A 14,149-nucleotide genomic window follows, 5' to 3' on the forward strand; every position below is an offset into this window, starting at 1 on the left:
CAGAACCCACAGGACCCCAGAAATCACTAGAGTGACCCCTGACCCTTCAGATTTGGAAGAGCTGTGGGAATGGGGGTCATGGTTTCCCTGGTGGCCCTTGACACTCTCCCAAGTGCTCGCCTCTCCAATAATTGGTAAGGTCACAGCTCTCTATGCCCTCTTCCCGACCTCAGCCCCCCAACACCCAATAGGCTCCTCTTAGCCAGGGCCCAAAGACTCAGGGACAAGGGCCTACTCTCTGGGGCCACTGTGTGTGTGGAGAGCCCAGGCCACAGGTGGGAGTGAGAGCAGGGCCTGGAGGGTGGACATGACTGCCTGAGCCTGGCAGTTGGATGGAAGCCTAGATGCGGCCAGAGTGGCTCGGGGCCTGGTGGGGGTGGCCCACTCTGGGTGGAGCAGAGGGTTGGGGGCAAGTTCACAGCTCCCAGTGCTCCACTTCCAGCTACTCTAGGCAGTGTCCCTGGACCTCCTGCTCATTGAAATTGCTCTCTGCCTCAGTTTACCCATTGCCAGGTGGGTGGCAGGGAGGGTGAAATAGCACAGATGTGGGAAAGGGTTCTTCATGTGACCAGACATGCACAGTGGGGCTTAGTGGGAGCTCCCCGTAAGCTGGGTGGCTTCCCAAGTGCTACACCTGTCACCTTGCATCCCGGGGCAACCAAGAGGTCAGCGCAGCAGAGCCAGCCTTCCTGTTGGACAGAGGCAGAGGCCACGGCAGGGAGAGGGACATCTCTTGCCCAAGACCATGAAGCTGGAAGTAAGTGGAGGAGCCAGGACTTGAGCCGGGCTGCCTGACTCGGAGCCAGCCCTCTGCAGAGCCACATGACCCTGAGGCCTGGTGTGCCCCAGTGCTCGGCTGTCATAGAAACCCTTTAAAGGCCCGTGTCTTTGCAGGTATACCCAGTCCTGTGTTAGATGGATCCCCAGGAAGAACCCTGGCCAGTGGTGGGCAGGCTGCCCCAGTGCCCTGCTGGCTGAGAACCATGTGCTTGTAAACTTTATTTTCCATACAGTAGAGAAACATACAGTACAAGCAACACTGGGAATCTGTTTTACAGCAAAGCTCACAAATGCCCCTTAAGACACACTTGTTCCCTGGATGAGGGGGTGATGCCCAGGAGCCCGCTTGCCTCTGGGCGGCACTTCCATACGAGCAGCTGCTGCATCCCAGAGCTGCGTGGGAAGGGGAAGCCGGCTTAGTCCTCACACCCCACAGTTCCATGTCCACTGTCCTCTGCAGGCCGCCCCATGACCGCCTTGGGTTCCCCAGGCAGCAGCCAACTTCCCACATGCTCCCCATGGCCTCCTGCCTGCCTGGGGAGGAAAACCTCACAGCAGGGCGGGGCTCAGCTCCGCAGCCAGGGGGCATTCACTCAGTGCCTGCTCCGGGCTGGACCCCCCACCCTGAAGGGATCAGATGTGACCTGTCCTCCAGGGACCCCAGGCTGGCAGGCAGCAGCCCTGGCCCTACAGCTTGGTAAGTCCTGGGGCAGGGGGAAGCTGGGCCTCAGGTCAGGTGGGCATTTGTCAGTGGGGAAGACATTTGGCAGCCCAGACCTGCAGTAGGAGGGGCAGGAGCAGGGGGTACTGCAGACGGGTGTTCACAGGGGCAGAGGCGGGAAGCTAGGAGAGGACAGGACCTCCAGGGAAGGCAGTTTTGTGAATATCCCAAGAACTTGGAAGTGACTTTCAGGAGCATCTGTACAAGGGGACGTTGGGCTTCCCTCCCTGCATTGGGAGGTGGATCCAATACTCCCCAAGTGGAAATTCGGGCCCCTGGCCAAGCCCAGCCTCCGCTCTGCCCCGGACAGCCAGGAGAAGGCTGCCGCCCTGCTGAGGACCGATGGTGGTCCTTCGTCCTGATCTCGGGGCACGGTGCCCTCCGTTATCTGCAGGCTCTGGCGCGTGGCACTGGAGGAATGCGCCCCCTCACATGACCACCTCCGGTGCGATGCTGAAGAGGAGGTCATCGTTCCCCCGCCGCACCTCCAGCAAGAGAGGAGACTCGGTCAGCACGGCCTCCTGCAGCTCACTCGAGTCCACCAGAGGACGCCCGTTGACCTTGACGATGATGTCACCATCTTGGATGCCGCCTCTGCCAACAGGAGAGACGGGGTCACCACCCACAGCCTCCACAGGCACAACCCAGGACGAGGCACAGTCAGGGTCAATGACAACATTTCAACAAAAGTCGTTTCGATGGGAAAGGATAGTGCCCTGGCCCCAAAGCTCTCACATCAGAAGAAATCCAATGTCACATGACAGGCAAACGACCTTTCAAACTGCTTCTCCCATGCCTCAGAAGGGAGGGTTCAAGCTCCTGCTGCAGCCCTTCTAGCTGGGCTAGGCACTCTGTCCCCTTGAGCCTCAGTTTTCAGGTCTACAGTCCTATGTGAAACGTGCTTTGCAAATTACAAAGGCCCAGGAGTAGGTTCTGCTGTTACTGCAGTTACGAAGACTTCTATGTGAGAGGCAGAGCTCTCGGGGCCGGACTTCCTTCTGCATGAGGCTCACTGAGACCTCCCCACTGCCAGGAAGGAAGGTGATGGTACCGTGCTCAGCTGCGTGGGCACCAGCATCAGGACCCACACATGCTGGCTGTGTGACCTGGAAGAGTAACTTCTCTAAACCTCAGTCCCTCCATGTGTAAAATGGGTAAGGGCAAGAGCCTACGAATCCCTGGCTGCAGTGAGGATTAACTGAGATGATGCGTGTGGAAAATCTTACACCATCTCAACAATTTTTACTGCAGGCCTGCTGCGGGCAGGGCACGTGTGCCATCTGTGCTCATCACAGAGGGTCACGGAGGGCCTCCCACCCTCAAGCCTAGCCTCTGAGGACGCACAGTACAGTTGGCCCTTGAACAATGAACAACATGGGTTTGAACTGTGTGGATCCACTTATATGTGGATTTTTCCCAGTGCAGATGAAGACTGAGGCTAAGGAGGGGAGGCAACTGGTTCAGAGCCCTTCCTGGGGGTGGGTCAGCCATGCCAGCGTGTGGTAGTGTCGCTGCACGCCTGCCTCAGCCTATGGTGTTGCAACGCTTAACATTTCTTTAGTACTGGAAGACTTCAAAGAAAGCAGTGCTTTATCCATTTCATCTACAAAGTCTCCTGGATGTAGAAATCCCAGCACTTTGGGAGGCTGAGGCAAGGGGATCGCCTGAGGTCAGGAGTTCAAGACCAGCCTGGCCAACATGGTGAAACCGTGTCTCTACTAAAAATACAAAAAAACTTAGCAGGGTGTGGTGGAGGGCACCTGTAATCCGAGATACTCAGAAGACTGAGGCAGGAGAATCGCTCGAGCCTGGGAGGCAGAGGTTGCAGTGAGCTGAGATTGCGGCACTGCACTCCAGCCTGGGCAACAAGAGTGAGACTCTGTCTCCAAAAAAAAAAAAAAAAAAAAGGCTGAATTATCTCCATTTTACAATGAGAAAGGTGAGTTCCAGAAAGACCCAGGACTCAGGCTGGTCCCCAGCTGGTGAAAGAGTCTGGCTTAGAGTGGGCTCTTAGCCCAACAGGTACTCCTCAGTCTCTGCTTCTTGAAGGAAATGACATTGTGGACTTAGGATGGATATGGTCAGGGCTCTAGGGACCATTCAGCTCTCCAGCCTCCCCTGGCTTAGCAGACACACTAGAATTCACCTGCCCCTTCCCCGTCACTTTGCTGGGAAGCTCAAGGTCACATGAAGTCAGTGGGGCAGTCCCAGCCCAGACCTCACACCTGCCCCATGCCTCCAGCAATCTCCCTGTCTCCTCTGGCAGAGCCTACCTCTGAGAAGGCGAATTCGGCGCAACCTCTTGCACGTAAATTCCACTGCTGACCTCTGGGAAATCTGGGTTGCTGGCCTTCAGCTCATCCACCAGGCTGGAAAGAGTCTGCTGTCAAGGCCCCCTCCTCTGAGCCTTTGCCCAGCTCCCTAGTGTGAAGCTGCCCCTCCCTCCCTCCGGCACCAGGCCAGAAGAGGAGCCTCCTCTGGGCCCCCACACTGCCCTGTCCCACCACTGGCCACTCTGTGTCCCCTACCGGATGTGCTTCTCAAGAGAAACATGGTAGGGATGGCTGGTTAGAAGCGTGAAGAGAGGAAAGAGTGGGTGGACAGGTGTGAGGAGGGGCGGAAGGACAGATGGATGGATGGAAGAAGGAATGATGATGGATGGGTGGATAGAAGGAGAAATGGACAGACAGACAATGCTGAGTCATGGAATGGACAGCCAATGCTGAGTAATGGAACGGACAGACAATGCTGAGTCATGGTACAGACAGACGATGCTGAGTCATGGAATGAACAGACAATGCTGAGTCATGGAATGGACAGACAGAAGACTGGACAGAGGTGGGATGGACAGATAAAAGAGACAGACAGAAAGAAACAAAAGATAAATTAGTGTACTGAACGTTGATTATAATTTTTTTCAAATGTCACCCCTAGATTAGCAGAGTTGGTGAAACAGGAGGAATGACAGCTTTAGGGACTGTGTAGTTTGAATGGTCGCTTGAGTATTCTCGAGTTCTTCCTAAGCTCCCAATGCAGTGACCTCTCCCTTCTTCAAACCTCGAAGCTCAGCATTTCCAGCCTCCCTTCTATCCTGCCCCCGCTTCCTCTCCCCCAGCCCCTTCTTTCTTGCACTCATTCAGCATTTCTAGGCACCTGCTCTGCGGTGGACCTAGTATTGGGGCAGAGTGGAGGAATGAGCAGGTCACAGTCCTTGCTCCCAAGGAGCTGACAGCCAAGGAGGCAGGATGGGGTGAGGCAGTCCCACCACAGGTGATTCCGACACAGCAGGATGAGTTCAAGGCTGGGGAGGGAGGCCAGGGCTCTGTGTGCTATGAGGAGGCACCTTATCCCACTTGAGTGTCCTGAGAATGCAGAATGGTGTGCCCCCAAATTCCTGTACACCCAGAACCTCGGAATGTGACCTTGTTTGGAAATAGGACCTTTATAGATGTCATTGGTTGCAGATCTTGAGATGAGACCTTCTTGGTTTAGAGCGAGCCCTAACTCCAACGATGGATGTCTTCATAAGAGAAACAAGAGAGAGATGTGCACACAGATATTCAGAGAGAAAGAAGGTCAAGTGAAGACAGAGGCAGAGACTGCAGGGAGAGAGCCACAAGCCAAGGACACCTGGAGCCAGCAGAAGCTGGAAGGGGCAAGGAAGTAGCTTTCCCTGGAGTGTCAGAGGCAGTGCAGCCCTGCTGACCCCTTGACTTCAGACCTCCAACTTCCAGAACTGAGAGGGAACACATTTCTGCTGTTTTAAGCCACCAGGCTTATAGTAATTTGTTATAGCAGCCGCAGGAAAGAGATAGCGTCCTGAAAGAACAGAAGGAATCTATGAGGCAAAGAGGGAAAGGTCCAAGCAGAAGGACCGGCCTGAGCAATGATCAGAGGCCTGAGTGCATCGGCCCATCTGGGCACCTGCAAGGAGCTGAGCACAGCCAGCCACGGTCTGGAGGGAAGGCCAGGGTGAGAGATGAGAGGAAGGGGCAGCAGGCGACAGCACTCTTCAGATACTCGCCTTGGTGTGATCGTCCGCATCCGTATGCCGATGAAGCGCTTCTTCCAGTCTGGAAATGAAACACGGCGAGACTCTGTTAGGGCTGCTGCAAAAAGCCACCATCCTCCCTCAGGGGACAGGCAGAGGACAGAAGTTCCCCTGCAGGACCAGGAAGCAGCAGGTGTCATTCTGCTTAAGCTGGCCCAGTCCCCCTGTGGTCCAGCAAAGCTGCCCTCTCCTGACTGTCATCATGGAGCTGAGGGGTATTCTAGCTCTAGTGTGCTCGCCCCACAGGTGGCTTCATGTCCACCCCATCCTGCATCCAACCACGTGAGCTCCAACATCTGCTCTCCCAGCTGAGCTCCAACCCAACCCCAGTGGCCAGTGGGGCTCTCCTTTCTGGCTTCCATACTGCTGGTTCCCTAAATGTTCCCTGCTTGGAACTGAACTCATCACGTCCCACTGGCCTTCCCCAAAACAATACTCGCTGCTAATGTCCAGTGAGTACCAACCATTTGCCAGGCCCTGTGGCTGGGGCACTGCACACACAACTCACTGAGATACTGTCTCTGTCCCCCGAGCTGCTCTAACAGATGTCTCAGACCCAGAAATAAACAAGAGTCAATAAAATTAGAATTTTCATTTTATATAAGAGTTCTGACCACAATTAGAAATCAACCATAGGTATCTAGAAAATTCCCAAGTACTTGGAAACTAAATAAAACTTTCTAAATTACTCATCTTCAAATAAGTAAAAAGAGAAATTAGAAACTCTGTTCAACTGAATAAAAATGAATGTATAATATATTAAAATTCATAGGTTGTAGAGGTAGAGGGAAATTAATAGTACTAAAGTGTCTATATTAGAAAATAAGTTTCACATCAATAACCTCAGTTTCCATCTTAAAAACTAGAAAAAGACCAAATAAAACCCAGAATAACCAGAAGAAAAAAAAATAAAAGTATGAATCGATAATAAAGTTGAGAGTGTGAATTAATAAGAAAGCTGAGAGTGTGACTCAGTAATAAAGGTAAGAGTGTGAGTCAATAAAGCTGAGAGTGTGAATCAATAATAAACCTGAGAGTGTCAATCAATAATAAAGCTCAGAGTGTGACTCAATAATAAAGCTCAGAGTGTGACTCAATAATAAAGATGAGTGTGAATCAATAAAGATGAGTGTAACTCAATAATAAAGATGCATGTGAATCAATAACAAAGCTGAGAGTGTGACTCAATAATAAAGATGAGTGTGAATCAATAAAGATGAGTGTAACTCAATAATAAAGATGCATGTGAATCAATAACAAAGCTGAGAATGTGACTCAATAATAAAGATGAGTGTGAATCAATAAAGATGAGTGTAACTCAATAATAAAGATGCATGTGAATCAATAACAAAGCTGAGAGTGTGACTCAATAATAAAGATGAGTGTGAATCAATAAAGATGAGTGTAACTCAATAATAAAGATGCATGTGAATCAATAACAAAGCTGAGAGTGTGACTCAATAATAAAGATGAGTGTGAATCAATAAAGATGAGTGTAACTCAATAATAAAGATGCATGTGAATCAATAACAAAGCTGAGAGTGTGACTCAATAATAAAGATGAGTGTGAATCAATAAAGATGAGTGTAACTCAATAATAAAGATGCATGTGAATCAATAACAAAGCTGAGAGTGTGACTCAATAATAAAGATGAGTGTGAATCAATAAAGATGAGTGTAACTCAATAATAAAGATGCATGTGAATCAATAACAAAGCTGAGAGTGTGACTCAATAATAAAGATGAGTGTGAATCAATAAAGATGAGTGTAACTCAATAATAAAGATGCATGTGAATCAATAACAAAGCTGAGAGTGTGACTCAATAATAAAGATGAGTGTGAATCAATAAAGATGAGTGTAACTCAATAATAAAGATGCATGTGAATCAATAACAAAGCTGAGAGTGTGACTCAATAATAAAGATGAGTGTGAATCAATAAAGATGAGTGTAACTCAATAATAAAGATGCATGTGAATCAATAACAAAGCTGAGAATGTGACTCAATAATAAAGATGAGTGTGAATCAATAAAGATGAGTGTAACTCAATAATAAAGATGCATGTGAATCAATAACAAAGCTGAGAGTGTGACTCAATAATAAAGATGAGTGTGAATCAATAAAGATGAGTGTGAATCAATGAAATCAAGAGTATAAATCAATGAAATAAAGATAAGAATGTAAGTCAAAGAAGCACAATAGTGAAAATAAAACCTAAAAGCTGATTCTTTGAGATCAATAAAATTGATACATCTTTAGCAAGATTGATCATGACAAAAAGACACAGTTTTCAATAGCACGAATTACAGAGGTGATATCACTACAGATTCTACAGATATTAAAAGAATAATAAGAGAATATTATAAACAACTTGACGTCAATGAATTTAATCACTTAGATAAACGAAGCAAATTTCTTGAAATTTCCAAACCACCAAAGCTCATTCAAGAAGAAACAGATCACCCAAATAGCACTATATCTATTAAAGAAATTGAATTTGGAGTTAAAAAATCTTCCTACAAAAAACCTTCAAGCCCAAAAGAGCTCACTGGCAAATTCCGCCAGATGTTTAAGGAACAAGTAGTACTAATTCTATACAAACTCCACCCGAAAACTGAAAATAAGTGACTACTTCTAACCTCATTATCTGGACACAACAACCAGAAGAGAAAACTAGACCAATATCCCTCATGAAAACAGATACAAAAATTCTTTAAACAAATAAAATCCAATAATACATTAAAAAAAGGATAGTACAGCCAGGCATGGTGGCTTATACCTGTAATCCCAGCACTTTGGGAGACCAAGGTGGGCAGATCACCTAAGGTCAGGAGTTCAAGACCAGCCTGGCCAACGTGGTGAAACCCCATCTTTACCAAAAATACAAAAATTATCTGGGCATGATGGTGGGCACCTGTAATCCCAGCTACATGGGAGGCTGAGGCAGGAGAATCACTTGAGCCTGCGAGGCAGAGGTTGCAGTGAACCAAGATTATACCACTCCACTCCAGCCTGGGGGACAGACTGAGACTCCATCTCAAAAAAAAAGAAAGGATAATACATCATAAATAAGTGATAAATGAGGTACATCCCAGGAATGCACGCTTGATTTAACATTTAAAAATCAACCAATGCAATTTACCACATTAACAGACTAGAAAGAAAAACCATATGATTATCTCCAGAGATGCATAAAAGCCTCTGACAAAATGTAACATCCATTCCCAATAAAACCAGAAATAGAAGGGAACTTTTCAACCTGATAAAGGATACCTATGCAAGTTTTAGCTAGCATCATACTCAATGGTGAAAGATTGAGTGTTTTCTCTCCAAGATCAGGAATGAGACAAGGATGTTCACTCTTACCTCTTTCATTCAATATTTTACTGGAAGTTCTAGCCAGGCAAGAGAAAAAAAAGGCATTCAGATTGGAAAGGAAGAAGTAAAACTATCTTTATTCACAGACTGTATAGCCATCTATGTAGTAAATCTGATGGAATCTACAAAAAAAGTTTCTAGAAGCAGTAAGTGAGTTATCGAGCTTACAGGATATCTTTTATGGTGAACATCCAAAAATCATTTTAATTTTAATATTCTCTTAACCAACTACCAGAAACTGAAATTTCAAAGAATACATCATTTATAATAGCATCAAAATTAAGAAATACTTAAGAATAAATCTGATGAAAAATGCCCCAAAACCAGTACACTGAAAACTATAAAACATTGCAGAGAGAAGTTAAAGAAGATATAAATAAATGGAGAAGTATTCTGTATTCATGGGTCAGAAGAGTTACCATTGTTAAAATGCCAAATTTCCCCAAATTGATCTGTAAATTCAATGCAATCCCCATCAGATCATCAGCAGGCTTTATTTTTCTTTTTATAGAAATTGACAAACGTATTCTGAAATTCATATAGAAATGCAGAGGGTCTGAGGAGCCCATGCAACTTGGAAAAGGAAGAATAAAATCGGGGGACTGACATCACCTGCCTTTTTGACCTACTGTGAGGCCACAGTAATCGAGCCAGTGCAATACTGAATATTGGCCTAAAGACAGATAGCTGGAATGGCATATGGTCATTCTCTTTTTGACAACGGTGTGAAGGCACTTCAGTAGAGAACAGTCTTGCAACAAATGGTGCTAGAACAATTGAATTTCCAAGGCAAAAACAACAAAAACCCCCCAAACTTCGATCTATACTTTGCACGATTTAAAATATACTAATTCAAAATGCATCGTAGTCCTAAATCTGAAACCTCAAAAAGTAAAACTTCTAGAAGAAATTGTAGGAGAAAAATCTTTCTGACCTTGGGTTAGCAAAGACTTCGTAGATACAACACCAAATGCATGACAAATTGGGAAAACAGACTTCATCAAAATTTACAAAACTTCTGCTCTTTAAAGACACTGTTTGGAGAATGAAAAGACAAGCCACAGACTGGGAGAAAATACTTGCAATTTGCTTATCTGATAAAGGATTCCTATCCAGAATGTAGAAAGAGCTCTCACAACCTACTAATAAGAACACACATAACCTAAATGCTTTTAATGGGCCAAATGTTTAAACATACCAAAGATGAACAGTTGATGAATAAGCCATGTGGGAGATGGGGTCAGAGCCGGCCGGTACGCCTGACCCCTGGGTCCACTGGGTCCTGGAAGGCTTTGGATTTGATCTTGAATCACCAGACGTGATCTGCCTTTAGTTTTGAAAGGGCCTCTCTGGCTGTGGGAGGGTCTGTGGGGATGGGGCAGCATCCGGAGGAACCCAGAGAGGTGATGGTCCAGGGCAGTGAGTGCCCCAGCACTGGACCCGGAGGTGGAGGTGGAGGCGGAGCGGTGGCAAGGCCCGGGGTGGACGTGTCCTGAAGCCTGGACCAATGGACTCGCTGACAGCGGATGAGGCATGTGGGAAGTCCAGAGGGACAGAGGGACAAGGCTGACGTAACTGAGTGGGGACGGCAGGTGGGGCTGCAGAAGTAGGGGTCTTGTCAGGTGCTCTGAGTGAGAATTGCCCGTGGACATCGGTGGGGCCCTCCCACAAGCAGCTGCCCGTCCGAGTCTGGAGTGTGAGGGGCCAGGCTGGAGGCGTAAATCCGGGGGATCACTCTCTAGCTGGCTTCTAAATCCAGGGCATGGGATCCTCAACAGGCCCTGCACAGCCCACCTGGGACATTGGTCGTTCCCGTTCCCACTGCCTGGGAGTCCCTTGCAATCTCCAGAGCCTGCCCTGCTCCCTTCCCACAGTCTCTGCCAGAGGTGGGTCACCTCCTCAGAGAGGTCTCCTGCCCCATCGTGCAGCCCTCACCCTCGAGGTCCCAGCCCTGTCCCGGCCTCCTCCCAGCACCCCTCACTCTGATCTGTGGCATCTGGGGGCATTTTTGTGGTCTGTCTCCCTACTAGAAGGAAAACGGGAAGGAAAACGGGAAAACCTCTGGCTCACAGCCCACGGGAGTCCAAGGCACAGAGCCGGCACTTGAACAATGCCTGTGGTCCCCTCCGACTAAGACCTACCGTGCGGTTGGGAAAGCAGGGGCCCGGTAATGCCTCTGGGCCAGAGCTGAGGAAAGCGCGACTGGCTGTGCTCAGGATAGGAGACTCTAAAGCCTCTTCTCCTTGAACTTAAGAGGTGAGCAGAACACACACCAAGCACCAGGCCACCAGGCTCCCTGCCCATCCTGCTCCCGGCCCTGCTCCTGCCTGGTGGCTGGGCTGCCTCTGCCAGCCTTTTCCACTATTGGGAAGGACTCAGGACTCCACCCAGCACAGGGGCCTGAGACCAGGGGACCTTATGGCTTTTGAGACCAAGTGACCCTGTGACCTCTGAGACTGGGGAACACTGTGAATTCTGAGACCAGGGAACCTTATGGTTTTTGAGACCAGGGGTCCCTGTGACTTCTGAGACCAGGGAAACATGGTTTTTGAGACCAGGGGTCCCTGTGACTTCTGAGACCGAGGAACCCTGTGGTCTCTGAGATTGGGGAATCCTGTAATGTCAGAGATCTGGGAACTCTGTGATGTCTGAGACCAGGGAACGCTCATGCCCCTGTCCCTGTCCCCTCCCCTCCCTACAGCTGTCCCTTGGCTTGTGGCCACAGGATAAATGAGGGGTTTACTCCCCAGGCCAGAGGTCTCCCACCTATGAACCGCACTGTCCCCCATAATCCACAGAGGGGCAGATGCCCACAAACGGCCCCACTCCATGAATCAAACACCCCATACCACCCCATGTAGGGCTACACTCTGGTCCTAAGGCTGGCTGGACCCCAAGCTCTCCTGGGGCTCCCCCAACATGCATGGTGGCCACTCTTTACCCTGAAAGTCCCCAGAGGCCTCTGCACCCCACCCCAGACAAGAATAAGAAATGTACTTAACACCTCCTTGATTTAATAAAAAGATGGTTCATTTCAAAGAACTTTAGATTAACTGGGTTTGGATCATTGCATTTTATTAAATAAAAAAGAAAAGCAAGTACAAACACCAGTCAACTTGAGAAGGATTTTAAGATTGCTAATGTGCCATGCCGCTAAGGTTTATCAGGCTCCTCAGTTAGTCTGTGCTGTCCTTGGGGAGGGGATACAGCTCTGAGGACAGGGGATGTTTCCCAGGGGGTCTGGGATGAGGTCAGCACTAACTGGGACAGTCCCTGTTAAACAAAGGAGCAAACCCAGGCCCCGGCGGGATCCTGTCTCGGAGGAGAAAGACAGAGGCAAGAAGGGAAGAGGACACTATCATCCACTTCCAAGTAAAGTCACCTCATAGCTCAGTGTGTGCAAACTGCAGCTCCGTTAATTTCCAGTAAGGAGGCTGAAGTCAAAGGCACCCATGGAGAATGGGATAATTCAACAGGAAAGGCTCGGTCATTAGGGAAAGGAGCACGCTAGGACAGGTGTGGGTGCATCCCTGAATCTAGTTCTGAGCTTCCTAGAAGCCAACGGGAAAAGGGCTCAAGAGATTAGATGGTCCTCACTGTTCAAGAGTAGAAGACTTCAGCTTCTTTGGGCAAGACAGGCTCTGCCTGGCTCCAGATTGTCTTCCCATAATGGACACGGAAGGACAACGGCGGCATCCTCAACAGCAGCTCTTCATGTGACCAGCCCTCATGGCACCGGCCTTGGCTGCACTGGGGTCCATGTGCTTGGCTGACAGGGTCATGGAGGAGGGGGCAAACATGAGGAGGCCCCCTGCTCTCAATGAACTGCCAGTGAGGGGGCTGGGAGGAGACAGCAAAGCAATGTGGAAGTGTGAGTTGCTGAGTCAGGCCTGGGTGTTGGGCAGGAGGTGGGCATGGGAGGCACAATGGCAGGAGGGAGTAGCTCACTAGGGCTGAAGAGAAGGCGGGGAGGTGGAGGCCCCCAGGAAAGGCCCTGTGATTGGAAGCATGGCCCTGCTCTGGAAGGTGGCTGCAACTGCTCACTTAAGGAGGCAGTGGGTGTGCTCTTACCTGGGAGAGTTGCCTAGTGCCCTGGCAAGACCTCTCCCAGATGGGTGCTCATGGCAGTCTAGGAGTGGGCAGGGTGGGCTGGGCATCCCTTTTGGATGGGGGTGAGGAAATGGGGGCTTGGAGGAGGGTGACTTCCAAAGACGGGGTATTGGACTCTGCTCCCCTGGCATAGAGGATATTCTGCCATGTGATCTGCATGGGCCACCCGCTGGAAGAGGGAGTACTCAGGAGTGGGTAGACGGATGGAAGAATAGATGAACAGGGATAGAGGGACAGGTGGGTGGACAGATGGATGGATGGATAGGTAGACAGGTGAATGAGTGGATGGGTGGATGGGTGGAAGGAAGGAGAGAAGGAAACAAGAAAGGCAAAAAAGGAAGGAAGAAATGGTGGACAGGTGGGTGAATGGGTGGACAGGTGGGTGGATGAGTGGATGAATGGATGAGTAGATGGATGGATGGATGGATGAATGGGTAAATGGATGGATGGTGGATGGATGGATGGATGGAAGAATTGGTGGGTGGAAGGATAAATGAGTGGTTGGTTGAATGGATGGGTGGATGGATGGATATAGAATGGATGGATGATGGACAGGTGGATGGATGGGTGAATGGGTGAATGGCTGGGTGGGTGGGGGGGTGAGTGGATAGATGGGTGGATGGATGATGGATAGGTGAATAGATGAATGGTGAATGGTTGGGTGGATGGGTGGATGGATAGATAGGTGGATGGACAGATGGGTGGATGGATGGATAGGTGGATGGATAGATAGGTGGATGGATAGATGGGTGGATGAATGGATGGATGGATAGAGGTAAATGAGTGAATGGAAAGATGGGTGGGTAGATGGATGGGTGGGTGGATGGATGGGTAGATGGGTAGAAAGTTGTGGGTAGATGGATGGTGGATGGATGGATGGATGGATGGGTGGATGGGTGGGTGGATGGGTGGATGAGTGGGTGGATGAATGGATGATTGGATGGATGGGTAGATGGATGGATCGGTGAGTGAGTGAATGGATGGGTGAATGGATAGATGGATGGATGGGTGGGTGGATGGGTGTGTAGGTGGATGGATGCATGGATGGATGGATGAATGAGTGAATGGATGGGTGAATGGACAGACAGAAGGATGGGTGGGTGGGTGG

General features: G+C 49.1%; 1 protein-coding gene across 1 annotated transcript in view; it reads right to left on the bottom strand.

Annotated features, from left to right (window-relative positions):
* Positions 1-975: 975 nt before the first annotated feature.
* HTRA3 (HtrA serine peptidase 3) overlaps positions 976-14,149 on the bottom strand; it is a gene marked incomplete at its 5' end in the record, with an annotated part of 41,092 nt that continues 27,918 nt past the window's right edge. The window contains 3 exons of the mRNA XM_017893601.1: positions 976-2,095; positions 3,775-3,870; positions 5,526-5,574. Coding sequence (XP_017749090.1) covers positions 1,930-2,095; positions 3,775-3,870; positions 5,526-5,574 — 311 coding nt within the window. The remainder of the gene's footprint in view (positions 2,096-3,774; positions 3,871-5,525; positions 5,575-14,149) is intronic.

This window comes from Rhinopithecus bieti, unplaced genomic scaffold (genome assembly GCF_001698545.2).
Source record: "Rhinopithecus bieti isolate Rb0 unplaced genomic scaffold, ASM169854v2 scaffold_24469, whole genome shotgun sequence".
NCBI lineage: Eukaryota > Metazoa > Chordata > Mammalia > Primates > Cercopithecidae > Rhinopithecus > Rhinopithecus bieti.